The sequence below is a fragment of the Plectrocnemia conspersa genome, unplaced genomic scaffold, assembly GCF_051122295.1.
Source record: "Plectrocnemia conspersa isolate PC_06_02 unplaced genomic scaffold, ASM5112229v1 ptg000003l, whole genome shotgun sequence".
NCBI classification, from domain to species: Eukaryota; Metazoa; Arthropoda; class Insecta; order Trichoptera; family Polycentropodidae; genus Plectrocnemia; species Plectrocnemia conspersa.
Window position 1 is genome coordinate 22,722,449 of NW_028277167.1, and position 15,728 is coordinate 22,738,176.

At 29.0% G+C, this 15,728-nt stretch overlaps 3 protein-coding genes across 4 annotated transcripts; 1 reads left to right on the forward strand and 2 right to left on the reverse strand.

Annotated features, from left to right (window-relative positions):
- The first annotated feature begins 283 nt into the window (after positions 1–283).
- Positions 284–3,742, forward strand: rdgBbeta (cytoplasmic phosphatidylinositol transfer protein 1). Its single transcript, XM_088183470.1, has 7 exons — positions 284–413; positions 544–692; positions 765–861; positions 938–1,009; positions 1,080–1,334; positions 2,073–2,198; positions 2,265–3,742. The coding sequence occupies exons 1-7, from the start codon at positions 363–365 to the stop codon at positions 2,433–2,435; spliced, it is 921 nt and encodes a 306-aa protein (XP_088039596.1). The 5' UTR covers positions 284–362; the 3' UTR covers positions 2,436–3,742.
- On the reverse strand, positions 2,291–5,991 carry LOC148236998 (trypsin delta-like). The gene is made up of 5 exons (XM_088183471.1): positions 5,757–5,991; positions 4,665–4,899; positions 4,321–4,427; positions 4,053–4,240; positions 2,291–3,993 (listed from the first exon to the last, which is right to left on the reverse strand). Exons 1-5 carry the CDS (start codon positions 5,872–5,874, stop codon positions 3,802–3,804), a joined length of 840 nt encoding a protein of 279 aa, XP_088039597.1. The 5' UTR covers positions 5,875–5,991; the 3' UTR covers positions 2,291–3,801.
- Positions 5,992–6,264: 273 nt separating this feature from the next.
- On the reverse strand, positions 6,265–15,175 carry swi2 (Protein singed wings 2). Of its 2 annotated transcripts, none has more exons than XM_088183467.1 (9): positions 14,976–15,175; positions 10,584–10,808; positions 10,353–10,512; positions 10,124–10,283; positions 8,429–8,592; positions 8,190–8,363; positions 7,946–8,104; positions 7,492–7,689; positions 6,265–7,422 (listed from the first exon to the last, which is right to left on the reverse strand). In XM_088183467.1, exons 1-9 carry the CDS (start codon positions 15,041–15,043, stop codon positions 7,243–7,245), a joined length of 1,488 nt encoding a protein of 495 aa, XP_088039593.1. In that variant the 5' UTR covers positions 15,044–15,175; the 3' UTR covers positions 6,265–7,242. The 2 variants fall into 2 exon arrangements, with proteins under 2 accessions (XP_088039593.1, XP_088039592.1); XM_088183466.1 differs by having other exon boundaries at positions 7,108–7,422; positions 10,584–10,811.
- Positions 15,176–15,728: the final 553 nt, after the last annotated feature.

Genomic DNA, 15,728 nt, shown 5'->3' on the forward strand with positions numbered 1-15,728 from the left:
CAGTATTTAATACAGTTGCTTGTCTCCACTGAATATTTAGATCAAAATAAAGGTGTGCTAATATTATTTTATTTTTAAAATACTACTCGTAGTTGGGACAGCTTTCTTTCAAATTTTGTTTGTGTTCGATAATACCCCATAAGCAAAATTTTTTTTTGATATATATAAAAAATATTTGGAAATTTAAATAATAATTGATTGCGTGCTATATTCAAAATTTGTAAATACAATATTTAGGTTTTTAAAATTCGTAAAAAAAATTGTTGTGAATAAAATATCATACATATTTTTATACATTGTCACACTGGTTGAAGGTGTTTTGTGTGGTTTGAGGTTAAGTGTCACAATTGATTGTCTTCAAGATGGTACTAAGTCGAGAGTATCGCGTTTGCATGCCAATTACAGTCGAAGAGGTACGATTTCCATAATTAAAGCTCCATTTAAATAAAATATTAGCAAACTTTCATTTATGTTATGTAAAAAAATAATTACACAATTTATCTATGTAAATGTTAATAATCCGTATTGTATTAAAATTTATAGTATCGCATTGGGCAGCTGTACATGATAGCTAGACACAGCCACGAACAATCTGATCACGGAGAAGGAGTAGAAGTAGTTGCCAACACCGAATGCGAAGACCCTGAACATGGCAAAGGTCAATTTACGGAGAAAAGGATCCATCTATCAAGGTATAGTGTCAGACGATGCATTATTGACGTCGATTCAGTTCTAAATAATTAATGTTTTCATTAAAAATTCAGTCGATTGCCATATTGGGTCCAATCACTTATTCCCAGAATATTTTATGTGACTGAAAAGGCTTGGAACTTTTATCCTTTTACAATCACAGAGTATACGGTGAGTGTTTTATGTTTGATTTTTTATATATATATATACATATAATTCTATTTTCATGTATCATGTCTTTTTTTAGTGTTCGTTCATTCCAAAGTTCAGCATTTCAATTCAAACAAAGTACGAAAACAACAATGGTTCAACTGATAATGTGAATAATATTTCAATTTTTTTATATATATTTATTTTATATTTTTTAATTTTTTTATTGTTCATCTTAGTGTTTGGATCTGTCTGAAGAACAAGTAGAGGCAAGGACTGTGGACTCTATTGATATAGCTTATGATGAGTTGAATCCGAAACATTACAAAGAAAATGAGGATCCAAAGTTTTTCAAGTCAATCAAAACGAACAGAGGTCCTTTGATCGAAGGATGGCGAGACACCCAAGATCCTATTATGTGTTCATATAAATATGTAGAAGCGAGATTTGAAGTTTGGGGTTTGCAGACTAAAGTTGAGGATTTTATACAGAGGGTAAGTAATAAATTTACAACGTAAAGCGTAATTAAAAAAAATCACTACAAATTAAGCATAGTGAAAAATCGTCATTTTACAAAACCCAACATTGACCACCTAAAATTCAAAAACCATGAACATTAATCATTGTCACCATTAAACAGTGTATTGCACTCATCAAAACAATATCGTATTTTCGCTGAACAGATCGTAATTCTTATTTATGTGAAGTAAATCTGCCACTGTGTTTGACCATATGGCCTTGGTCTAAATATTCCTATACTTTATTTGCATTAACACAGTCAGTTCGAGAGCCATTCATTTTATCATTATTCATAATTGAGAATGATGGCAAGTTTGGGCTTACGTTCCTACTATTGTAAGTATATAGAACGTATATCTGTATTGTGTGCTTTAGAGTTAATAGTAGAGACGTAAACCCAAACTTGCCACCTCTTTCTCAATTATGAATAATTATGAAATGGATAGCTCTCGAACTGACTGTGTTAACACAAATATAGTTAAGTATTTAGTTTAAAAATATTACGTAAAACATATTTTGAACATAGTATATATTTTTTAGGTTCAAATATAATATTTTATTATTATGATTTTATACTTGCAAGGTAATCGGAAAAAAATCGGTTTTGGTCTCTATTTGCTTTGTTGTTTAGGTTTAATTTTCCTGTTACATAGTTGGTGTGATCTTTCAACATGAGATGTTTCTTTATACTATTTAATACTTAATTTTTACAGTGCATCAGAGACATCTTGATGCTTGGGCATCGGCAAGCCTTTGCATGGATTGACGAATGGCTTGACATGACGATAGAAGATGTTCGTATATACGAAGAAGAAATGCATTTAAAAACCAACGACAAGGTGCATATTTTAAATGTGTTCCATTAAAAAAGTATGCAATACTTCATGTTTATAATTTACTTTCAGATCAAAGCAGCTTTAGAAACAGAATCGAATGCAAGTGGCAATGAAACTCCAAAAACACCCTTATCTTTGAGCAGCTCATCTAAAGACCCCAGCGCGCCGGGAACTCCAAAAACACCAAAGACTCCAAAAAGTCCATCGCAAGAAGCAAAATCATGGTTTTCTTGGTCATAATTTATTTGATTTGCCTAATTTTGAGATCATGATAAACATCTTTACTTTTCTGCTCTTTGGTGATTATACGTGAATGGTACTAATTTTTTCAATGTGAGTACAAAATATACAATTGAATGTTGTTAATGAGTCTGGGTCCAATGTTTTAATTTTTCTCGCAACTAACATCAGTATAGTTTTTGCTTTATGGATGTTTGTACACTTAATAAAAAAATGATCTTTATGAATATTATATAAGTAGTGAATTATTAACGTTTGTTATGTTATTTATTTTTTACGGTTGGTGTTTTAATCTTCTTATGATTAAATATAGTTATGTTAAGATTAAAACGATATAGCCTAATATGCATAATTAATTGTCGAAATGAACTGAAAGTATGAAATAAATATTTTCATTTAAAACAATATTAAAAAAATATTTTAATCTGAATATCTGAATTAAAATTATAGCAACTTTTAAAACAGTCGGAAAGAAATTAAAACTGTGATATTTCGTTATTGTAAATTTAAATTTTTTTAATTGAAAAACGAGAGCTTAATATGTAATGCTTAATTTAATTGTTAATGTTTTTCTTTAACTATTTTTTATGCATTTAAAGCAACGCTTTTTTATAAAATAAGTTGTAGACGTAGTATATTGAGAAATTGCTCTGTTTATTTTAATAATAAAGTAGATGAATTTTTGATCACTTTGCTATTTTACTTTGAATCGTAGCTCTATTGATTTACTATAAATAAATTACGCTTTCAAGCTTTAAATATTAAAGAGTTGCTCTCTTATTATGAATATATCGGAAAAACCATTATTGTTACCGACTATATTGATAAAATTATAGTTACCGTTATCGTTCAATCTTTCAATGTACTGTCTTCATGCCAGTTTGTTAGCAATACTATATAAATAGAGATGTTTTCAAAAGTTTATTGATATTATATATATATTATATATTAATCGAAATAAGAAACGAATATATGCTCTATTTTAATTATATAATATTAAATACAGTAAGCTTTATTATAAAACATATTAAGACACATACATAATTATATAAACATAGTAGATTATATCCATAAGTTTGAACATTTATTCTCGCTATTTGTAAGCATGTTCCTCTTAAATATATTTATGTGAAAAATCATATCAACGTTGTTGTATAGATTTGAATAGCAAAATATATTTTGTTGTTCTGTTCTTGAACTCTATATAGAGTAAATTGTGTGGTTGTTAATGATTAGACTGACATTGTAATGTGTAACATTTTGCTGTGTTATTTTTCCTTGATCACAATAAATGCATGTATGTATTTTTTTTTGGTTTTCAATTGCATCTTATATGTGGAAGATAAAGGACCAGTTTTTAAATTACTCAATCACTAATAAATGTCAATGATTCGAATCGCTCATTTTTCATTTCGGGACTGATGATTTGTTTTATCCATTTCATATGAGAATGTATTCTTGTGTATACTCCTGGTAGTACGTCAATTCCGCATCCCATTCCATAGCTGACAACACCTTCTAGTATTCCGTTACAAATTAGTGGAGATCCTGAATCACCCTAAAAATAAAATAACTTGCCATTTACTACAAAATATACAGTTATAACAAATAAATTACCTGACAAGCATCAGTCGAATTTCCTATAGCACATATCATTCCACTATCTGGTTTAGGAGCAATGTAAGCTCCTAAAAGGCTTGCACATTGAGCTAACGATATAATTTTAACCGTTCCTACTCTTAAATCATTGAACATTCTCTCAGTCTCCATTTCAGTGGCACCGAATCCATAAATTTCACAGTTTCCTAGAGGTAAGTATTTGTAATCAGTGTTTAAAAATCTAATGAAATATATAGCAACAATTTTAAATAGAGATTAAAGTTACCTGATAATCCAAAGCCAGATTTAGGAAAGATGTCATCGTAGAAGTTATTCAATGTCGGAAATGTTTTAGTCAGTTTCAGTATTGCCAAATCGTGTCCAATCATATCTCTATTAGCATATACATATATAATAACGAATAAATAAAATTTTATTAATATACTCAATCTTTATTATTCAAAAATGTGTGTTTGCATTGGACAAATGTTAAACGACAATTCGTTCTTATAAATATTTATACATACTGTCGATTAATGTTTCGCACAGGATATAAGTGATTGTTGTTCGTTTTCTGTTTGAACATCTGCAAAGTGAACTATGAGATTTTTCTTCGATTATTATACTCACTTCTTGTACTGCTCGTTGAGAAATATCGATGATATCGACGATTTGGTAAGATTTAAGTTGATTTCGTTATCGTTGTCCAAATGGGCATTTTCTAAACGAACGAAGTAATTGCTGGGGCGCCTGGTGTCGACGCAGTGAGCTGCTGTTATAACCAAATCTTTTCCTACTAAAATACCTCCACATAGATGAGCTTCGTCGGTTGAATTCTTTATTGAGATCGCTATAGGAAATTTATCTGAAATTTTTTTGCAGTAATGTTTAATTACTCTGCCATGGTAGACAACACTCCTGCGGACGAGTGATGGCGGATATTAAACTGCCATCATAATATACATATGCACACAGATCAATTCATGATTCATCATAGTAAAGGTGTTTCCAAACGCTGGATTTGTACATGAATTTAATGATTTTAAACACTAGCTGTTCACATTCATTCTAAACGTTTGCTATATAATCGATAATAATAAATGAAAAGTAGTTTCCTTGAGCAGATTTTTTTAATATCACGAAAAATAGTGTGACTTCATATTAAAGTGAGGGATTGAAGAGATTATGAAGTATTTTACGAAAAGTAACTCTAAAATATAGGCGATTTATTAAATGCTGATAGTTTCTTTTCAAGAAATATTTAACATCGGTCAGTACCCTTGTTATAATTTAACATAGGAAGTCTTGTGAAAACTTGGATTCAGCGTAGATGTCTTGATCTTCAAAGTTAAATTTTTTTTATTGGTACTGTAGAAAATGCTTGAAAAAAAATGTATTTTATTTTTGTGTCATTAAGATTTATGGACATTTAAAATTTAGGGTTATCCTATTTCTATTAAAATATACTTACTACTTACATATTACTATATGATTGCTATAGAGAAAATACATAAGAGACTATATTATCTCATATTATTAAATTCATTAAAGTCACTAAAATGTATAATATTCGCTAGACTAATTTCTTTAAAAATATTATACAGAAAATGGGCTACGAATAAATAAATATTGAGCACGTGGATTTAATTGCTATTTTCATACAAATAATTGGCATTATATTAATTATTTTTATTTTTTAAACAACTTCATATAAATAGTTACCGTTTGGCACTAAATCTCCACCAACAATTCTCCTAACTCTAGCAGCACAATGAATTCCAATGAAGTGATTCACAAACACATACATAAATACAAGATGACCAAAACATATCATTATCATGATGATATTTTAATTATTGTTCATATTCTATTATGCAATATGCTCAATACAGAACTGTTTTCTGTCATCAGAACGTACTTGTGACACCGTCAAATATTTCAGGCCGATTCTTTATAAAGAGTTCATCCATGTTAGTTCCTTCACAACACACAACAGCTGATCAAACTAAGCTAAGGCTTGGCAAATGCAGATAATCCACGCATAGAGATGCCGACGATGAAGACAAACATAGTTTTTGTGATGCTTTATAACCAACACTGACAATAATCGTAAATAACGATAATGTTGATTTTTCATATTTGATGAATTTTTAACGAGTCGTGAAAGTCTTAATAAGCTATAAAAAAATCAGTGAGATTAGTGTAGCTGTGACGTATTAAAAGATATACGTGTATAGTGTTACACTTGTATTTTAATAAATAGAATACATAATAAATATATTAATTTTAATACTTTTTCACATAAATGTATCAGTTAATGCTTTACAATAAAACAATCAATTATATATGAGAGGGTTTAGTAGTTTAAATTATTAATAAAAATAATATGACTTTTACTTATAATAAGCAGATATTAAAGGTTTATCTATTATTTATCTAATATAGTTTTAGAATACATCTTGAGATTTGATTAACATTCGTTAAGAACAGATTTCATTCGTTTCCAAGCTAAAAAGTTTTTGAAACATAAATATAGATATATAAAGCTACAAAATTATATGAATTTTATTTTTTCTGCTTCTCTATTGTGCATTTATAAAATTGACTGCAAACATAAATATTTAGAAGATATGTGCTACCGAATAAGAGAAAAGCAAGTGTCCTCAAAATCATGATAGTTGAAGAAAATGTATATGCAACACAAATACATTTTGGGAGAGTCAGTTTATGGGCGACTAATAACCTTAGATAGGAAAATCATATAATCAATTATAATATGAATTACCTATGGGATCTTGACAAATTAAAAAAAAAAGTGCTTAACGAGCAATGATGATTTTGATAAGCCTATCTTCAAAGAGAAACTGTAAGCTGAAAATCTCACTGGAAGACAAAGTTTGCGATCCATAATGACTATTGACTGCATAAGTTGAAGGAAATGACTGTGTTTTGCAGTAAATTGATCACTCATAAGTCACGAGACAGTTTCTCCATGTTATTCGATAAGACTACATGTATTTTAACTATAAACTTTCTATTATTGGTTAGTTGACATGAACGAAACTAATTCATTTTCACTCATGAAAGAGATAAAACAGCAGCTAGTGATACATTTATATAACTAGAGTGTATATATCTATCATTCTTTACAGAAAAGGTAGTAACAATCAGAAGGTATTGTTGTCATGGTTAAATAATATACCAATCACTATGGAATTTTAGACGCTATCCATGGCAACCGTCCTGATTTTTTAAAGTAATAATAATCATATCCAAACTTTACTACTATAATCAGTATCATAGAAGCCATCAATATATTGATAATATCAACAACATGAAGCTGGCCTTCTTCGGGATGACAAATGGTACTTCTCGACAGAGTGCTTATCTGAAAAAATGTAATAGTTTTAATAAAAGTGTTCACTATTCAACATTAAAATTACAAATTTAGTTGTACCCGAGCGTTTGAAACCTCTGATTCTTCAATTTTACACCGGATATCTTGAGTATCAGCGACCACCGTTTTGTATTTGAGTAATAAATCTTGGAAGCTAGGTGTGAAGTGACAACTGCAGTGCCAAGGGTTGTTGCCCAAATAGACATGTGCAATGTTTAGATTGTATTCAAAAGCATATTCAAATGCGTAAGTCGGTAACTATAAAAAATACATATTTTTTAATGGATTATCATTTTTATAGGTCTCTTAAGTATTCAACCACATATATAAGTTTATTGGCAGCTTCAATCAAACTAATCTATATAAAAAGTAAAGTAAATAATTCCAATCTATATTTGAGGCAGTAAAAGCATATTTTTATTGTTAATTTTTATTAGTATAATTTAGGATGTTTACCATATGTTCATACCACAAAAATATACTTAATGACGCACTATAAAAAATGTTCTTATACCTGTGAAATATTATTTCCTTTTAAACTCAGCAATCTAAATGATAGTAACCAATCGGCTCCTTCTAAAGGTCCAACGCTAGTTAATTTGTTATTGTCAAAGTAAACATCCGTGACTTTTTTGTAAGCTGCATTTTGAACCAATGGTTTGAGTTCTGTGATCTGAAAACATTTCGAAGAGTTCCTTCATATACATTATTATGTATATACAAAGTGGTTTATTAATTGTTTGGATTATATAATTAACATTGTTTCCATGGAGTAGCAGAATTTTGGTGATCGATGGGATGACCGTAGGCATGGCTCTGAGACCTCTGAATCTGCAGTCTGTTGTTGAGACAGGAACCAGTATTCCTTTTAAATTTCGCACTAAATTTGTTAGATGGCAGGAACATTCTTTAGGACATTCGTCATGTAATATCTATGGATAAAAACATATTAAGGTAAATTAGGCAGTGTTTTTTTATATTGATTCAGTATATTAACCTTTAATATATCCATTACTACATGCACTGGTTTTCCAGGATACATTGTGCCTTGACATGTTAACTGTTTGTAATCAGCAATCCTATCTTTTGCGATAATTTCAGAGGTATTGTCGAGATACGCCAGCCATTGAAAGGCACGGTCACTACAATTCCATTTGTTGTCTGTTAAAAAAGAAAATAATTAACAAGTTATTAATAGAATGATATAGAAAAGTGTTGAAGGGCTCAGTAAATAATTATTGCTCGTACGTCCACTGTTATTGTATGGTAATCCATTATAAGGGAAGAGGTTATACAGTTATTTATGCCAGTTGGATGTTTTAGTTGCTATTTTGGTACTTAACCGGACAGTTAGCTTATTTTGTATTTTGGACTTGGTTCTAAAACTATAATTGGTTTTTAAACTTTCATTAAGCATGTTAGGTTTGGGTTTGAACAACAAATGTACGTTTCGCAACTGTCAAATTGAGTTACATATACATTTTAGAGCAGCATATTATTCTATTAGCGCCTATCAGTTAAATTATATTTTCGCTATATATACTGGTTTAGTCCAACTTCACTAGTGAAAATATAATTTCACCGGAAAATAGATATTCACTGTAACATTTATACATCGCATGTAAATAAATAATGATAAGTATGAAAATGTATATATTACTACGAGAAAAATTTGAAATCATATAATTTTACTAGTACTTGCCAGAAAAAATAAATTTTCACTGGTAAAATATATATCTCCTAGTAAAAATGTATTTCGATATGATTTCACTAAAATGACATACATATTTAAAAACATATTTTCAGTATAGATTCGAGACTGTTTTATTTATATTTTCTTTGAGTAATAATTTGAGAATTTCTGGTTTAGAATCAGGGACGTCATTTCAGTTTTTTCGAGGGGTGGGGGCAGTCAGTGTTTTTTTTTTTTAATATTTTGATTTCATTAAAATTGATAGTATTTCATCAAATGATATGCATTTTTCTGGCTAAATTCAAGGGGGGGGGGGTATGCCCCTAACTGCCCCCCTTAATTGCATTGTTTAGCAAATGATATTCACACCGAAATTACACCATATATATCAAATGTACTGTTAAATACAGTTAGAATAAATTTATCATATAAAAACAAAGATTCCAGTTCCATCTCAAATCATACAGATTTGTTAAGAAATAGGTTTGAGAATTTTGTTAAGCATTTCTATCAGAATTTGGACACCATTTCGTTTAGACGAAAACTTAGTTCAGAGGAGAAACCGCTTTCACTTCGACAATCCAATCTGGTTCAGTCAAGCAGTCACCTTGAACCTCGGAGAGTTCAATTCGATCTTTGAGGCGTCATGGACACTACTATGCCGCAACACCACGACAATCAATGAATAGTATAGTATGTATATATTATATATTATGATATTTATTTATTGCACAAATTGTACGGCCATATTACAACTTAAAAATAATTAAAAAATCTATCTATAAAATAGCTTGATGATGGCGCAATGCAATTGTTGTCAACATTGTAAACTATTTTGCATTACCCTTTTTGAAAAATTTACTTATTTAAAATATATGTACGATACTCATAATAGTGAATTGTCACAAATTCGATAAGAGAGTTAATTCAATTTTTAATTTTTGGTTTTTGTACAGTATTTACCAGTTTATTGTTACCACAATTATTGAAAAATATTACCTTTCATGAAAATTTCTTTCAATTTCGGCGGTGAACTGATGAAATCAGGATGTATGGTAGTCAGCATATTTCCGCGCAGATCCAAACTTTCCAAGAATTCCAAATTGGATAGCAGCGTTGACGTTAAGGTTAGATTGTTCAGTCCGGTCAAGTTTATGATCTGCAAACAGATTATAGTGTTATCGTGGCATTGTTATTCATAAGATAACGAAATTGTATAATAGATAACCTTTAGGCGCGAGGCTGTTACTGGAAAGTCGTCGGCGAATTTAGAAAAGTTCGAATTGCGAACATCTAGGGATTCCAAAAGAGGAAAGGTCTCTGATATCAATGTTGTAGGAAAGTATTCGTCTGGCCAGGAGATCAGTTTCAGTTCTATAACGTTACAGCTGACAACAGAAAATTAGTATAGTAGATCGTTCATTTAATTGTTTTACTTATGGAATATTGTAGTACATACCTAATGTTCTGCAACCATTGCTCTTCTAATCCATCTTTACACTCCAATTTTAATTTATTATCTTTAATTGTATAAGAAATACAGCTAGCATTTGAATATTGAAATTTTTCGAAGCTGTGATTTGATCTTTTGAATAAGAAGCAATCTAGTTGAACTTCGTTGGTCATAATCGATCCATTAGCAATAGTTAATGCTACAATCTGTATCAGGATACATCGGCAGAAGCTGCTGAATACATACAATATTTGATTAAAATTATAAAAAATAGTATTTGAGTAATAATAAACAATTAAATCTAAAATCAAAATCATGTTGTATTTTAAGCCGAAGATCATCTAATTTTTAAATATCGTCTAAAATGTATCGAAACATATTTTTATTTGCATTGCAGTTATTACATATATGAATATAAATCTGAAAAAAACTGAATTTACAGATATTTTCAATTTTTTATAAAACGTAACATCAAAAACAATCTAAATTTTCCTTCCACATGTTAATTTGTTCTACAATGCAAAAGTGGACATATCTGAAATTGATTTCGCACAAATGGCTTAAATTAATAAAATTAAAAGAACAATAGTCGAAAGCGACAACCTAAAATTATCAAAACGTGAAAGAGTTTAATTTACACTTTAAATTAAATAGACGTTATCATTTTTTGCTTAGTGTGTGTATGTATCTTTAAATATTAGTTAAGTTGTTTCAAAAATACTATTTCTAAAAATATATCAGTCCGGAAGTATTTATGTTTTGCTTAAACAATAATTTTCGCTATAATGATACTTAATATTAGTACATAATGATTTATGATTACTATATAATTGTTAACCTTGGATAAAAATATTGTTGTTTTTAAGGTTAATAGGTAAAAATAAATTTTTACCTATGTTTTCCATGGATAATATAAGTTAATTTTTTGACATCAGAGTTATATTATAAAACTGTTCTGTTTTATCAACGTTATGTTCCTTTATGGAACCAAAAATATATATGAATGTAACTCTAATCTTATCTCAAGTTAAATTTCTTTGCGAATTATACTATAGCTCAAAAACGAAGAGATGTCTTAAATTTATAAATTAAAAAAGAATGTTACATTTGTCTCCATATTAACCCTTTGATTAGCGAGTTAATTTATACACATTTCTTAATTGGTTAGTATACACCTGGGAGTAAGTTAATTTTATGTATTTTTTCATAATTATTTATTTATTATTATGTTATATTGTATTTATAGTACCTACATTATAAAAATCAGTGTTTTTATTTTATTTTAATATTATTTTGTATTGTAATGTTTTAATAATTTATTTTAACATTTTTTTATTATTAAATTTCGTTTATTTATTTTAAATATTTATTAAAAATTATTCGGCTTTTGTGTATTTTTTTTTATATTTTTACAGAAGCTTTAAATTATTTTTATAAAATTAATATAATATATTTTTTGTTATGTTAATTTATTTTGTACTCTTAATTTTATTGGTATTATTTTTCTACATTAATTTTAATCATCTACATTAATTTGAATTAAAAAAAGTATATAATTTTTGAGTTTCTAACCCTAAGGGGGATGTGACTTAGTGGTCAGTAAGTCGCAGTGAGAATTTTATTAAATTATATTACATATTGCGACAGACTATGCATGGCGAGATGTTTTCTACGAACAATGGTGGAAAAGCCGGCGCAAGGATGTGGTCAGTAAAAGAGCCTCATTGTTCTGGTTTGTGGCAGCAACCTCTCTCGGGTACGGTGCTTGTATGGTGGAGTCCCTGTCAGGATGTGAGCATCTATGACAGTATGTTGTCCATGGGCGGACGGACGTCTGCTCGTCTCTTCAAGTGTCTGCCGGAGTCTGCCAGATGACTGCCATTATGTATTCCGGGCTGCAAAGCTTACTCAGCAATCACAATCATGCTGCGATCATCCAGCCAATCGCGGCACTCGCATCTTAGAACACGAAATAAGTATCCGCCTTTAGAAAGTTACATTAGCTTGATGGATGAATTGCGTAACGAGCATATTGTGGTATTACGGTGCTATTTGTCTTCCGGTGATATATTGTTTTCCGTGACCGTTTCGTAACAAAGAAATATTCATTCAATCCTTGCATGTTATTTATGAGACCATTTAGTTCTAGTTGTTGCGAGAGTCTTTGTGTAATCGCAATATTGTTAAATAATCATTTTTGGTCACAGTAATTACGCGAGTAACATAATTAAAATGTTTTTTATATATTGTTTCTTCAGTTATATATGTATACATATATGTATATATATATAACGCATCAAAACAGTGAAAGATTGATCACAGTACATGTACTGCAATACTCTTCAAAGGGTTAATATTCATACAAATTAAATTTTATATAATAAAATTTCTCGAGGAATCAGAAAATTTCTTGAGAAATCAGAATTCTCGATTTGCCATTTTTCTCGAGAAACATTTAACAGCAAGTTCTTCACGGAAACTCCAGATCAAAACATATTTAAATTGCAGTGAAATAGGCTGATTTTAGTTTAAAATTACTATCATAGCTATACATTTATTATTTAAAAATTACATAACTTTCCAGAGTAAGCTCCACATGACCCATATGAAACACAATGCTTTCGCCGTGGGATATGATGCCAAAAAAGTTTGTGCATTCCTGTAACAAACTGCATAAAGCCTAAACCGAAAATTTATTTTACGTTAATGAAACCAACACCGATCGCTGACGTTGTGTATGTATTTTATTGTTTTATATGGATGTATTGTATATACTCATCCATACTCTTCTACTTATGTAAATAGGTGTAAAAATATATATTTCTGAACAATCGATAATTGAATTTGAGCAGAGTATTGACGCGTTTCGACACAACTCGCTAAGTGAACGTGTTATTTTTTTCTCGTACACATGAAAAGAGGCGAGCGATAGTTGCTTGAACAATTTTCACGCGTCGCATGTAAATTAGTAGTAATTGAGTTAGGAGATTTACTTGACCGATGTTTGTAAACAGTATCAGGTATACATTTTAGTTTTATTCAGAAGCAAAATACATTTGACAACATTTTTTTAGATAAAAAGGAAAAAAAAAATCGAGTTATTAGTTAAAGTACACCCATTTTGCAATATGTTTTTATAATATATAATACATATGTAAAGTTTTAGGTAAAAAAATTAAAAGTGACGTAGAGAGTTTATTTAAATTTTTTTTTAACAATATCACATTTTTGTATCGACTTGATCATATTTTGCTAAGATTAATCTTTGTAGTGTCACACAGAAAAAAATGTAATGGTGCGGCAAGATAAGGGATGACTCATTTCTGCAAAATCCTGCATATTCCCCATGATCATCTAACCATAATCATAGGGGAATCGGAAATTTGACACCTTTTAGGACGAACGTAGAAGTGAATCACAAAAAGAATTTTGCCCTTGGTAAGCTGGGCTCACTATAAAGGTTTTGTTGTTCAATATTTCATACCAGTACGATCTAACTAGATTTTAAACCATAAATTTGATATCCTTAAATGAGATCTAATAAGCTATTAAAAGTGATTTAAAATTTTAATTAATTTTAATCAATAATTTTGGATTTTAAACGTAATAAAAATTTGCTTCAATTCATAAGTCATGGTTTTCATCAATGTCTTATTTCAGTGGTATTAAAAAATTCAAGCAATATTTATTCTAAAATGATTATTTTTTCTTTTTAAAAAAACATAAAATTCCTGTTTATATAAATATGACATACTATAATATGTAGTGTCTATTATGATCAATTTTTTAAAATGTTTTAAAATGTTTTAAAATTTTTTAAAAAGTTTTTAATTAAAGAAAAAGTATTAAAAAATCGATGAATAGTGGAAAAATGTATATATTAAATCATATACACCTACATATGTATATGAATAAGAATAATTTAAAATAATTGTAAAATAATATAAATACACATATCTTATTAGTGCCGAAAATATACTTGTAATTTAGTCGATTACTCACTACTAATATTATATTTACATTTTAGAACATGAGATATGAGACGTAATACGATAGCGAATTATTTGACCAAATGTGATATGAAAAACATGCTACATATACATGCTGTAAATACGCACAAATTATTAGACTGTTAGTTACTTTTTACTAACAAAATTGCATAATTTAATTTTATTCCTTTTACTCACAAGTTAAATTATAACTGAGCACAATCCTAAGCTTACAATTAAAAACAAGGTTAAAAAATGCTCTTATCTTAATATTACTAACAAGGACGCTCTGTATTAAATTACAATTGCAATAAACATTCGCAAAAATTCATTAGACACCGTATCTTTGAATTTGACCCATATTATTACCATACTTATGGTTACAATATTTAAATTTATATTACATTACCTGTAGAGCCATTTAGATATTTTGCATTCTTGTCTCGTGGTCGTTATGAATCTCTTGTAATTTGTCATGTCGTAACCGAATGTTAAGAACTCATATTTATAGAATACTGTTTTTACTTTTACACTTGAATTCGGAAAAGCGGTTCGACGCGAGAAAAACACAGCTGCTCTTGTTCGATGATCTTAACGAACTGCAGCCACTGGACCAGCGATAAAAACCGTCCTTGTAGAAAATATACTATTTCGTCATGTGGAATATTCACAACAGTTTACCTGCTTTTGAATTTCATTTATGTATGTAAATTGCTTCAAATGTTATTTTAATTTTATATGTATATAATTTTAAATAAATACTGGAAACGTTATTAGCTTCACTGCCGTTTCACCAAGAGCTCTCAACAAACTAACACTAGAAGTATGATATAACATATTCATTAATTCAGTGGAGATTCCTATACTTCCACTACACTATATAATTATTTATGTACAATAAGCCATGAAAATAATTTCAATATTTGTTAATATTTAATGCAATAAATGGTAAATTTAATTTAAGTAAAATAGTTTAAATATACAATTTATTAGTTAAATATACTTGTTTTCCTAATTTATTACTACTTTTACCTAGATTCTGTAACTAATTACTGTATAAAATTATTTGCTGTCATTAATTGTTTTTTAACACGTTTATATTAATTAATATTATTAATACGGTTTTGAAAATTAAATGAGGTATAACATTTTCATTGATGAG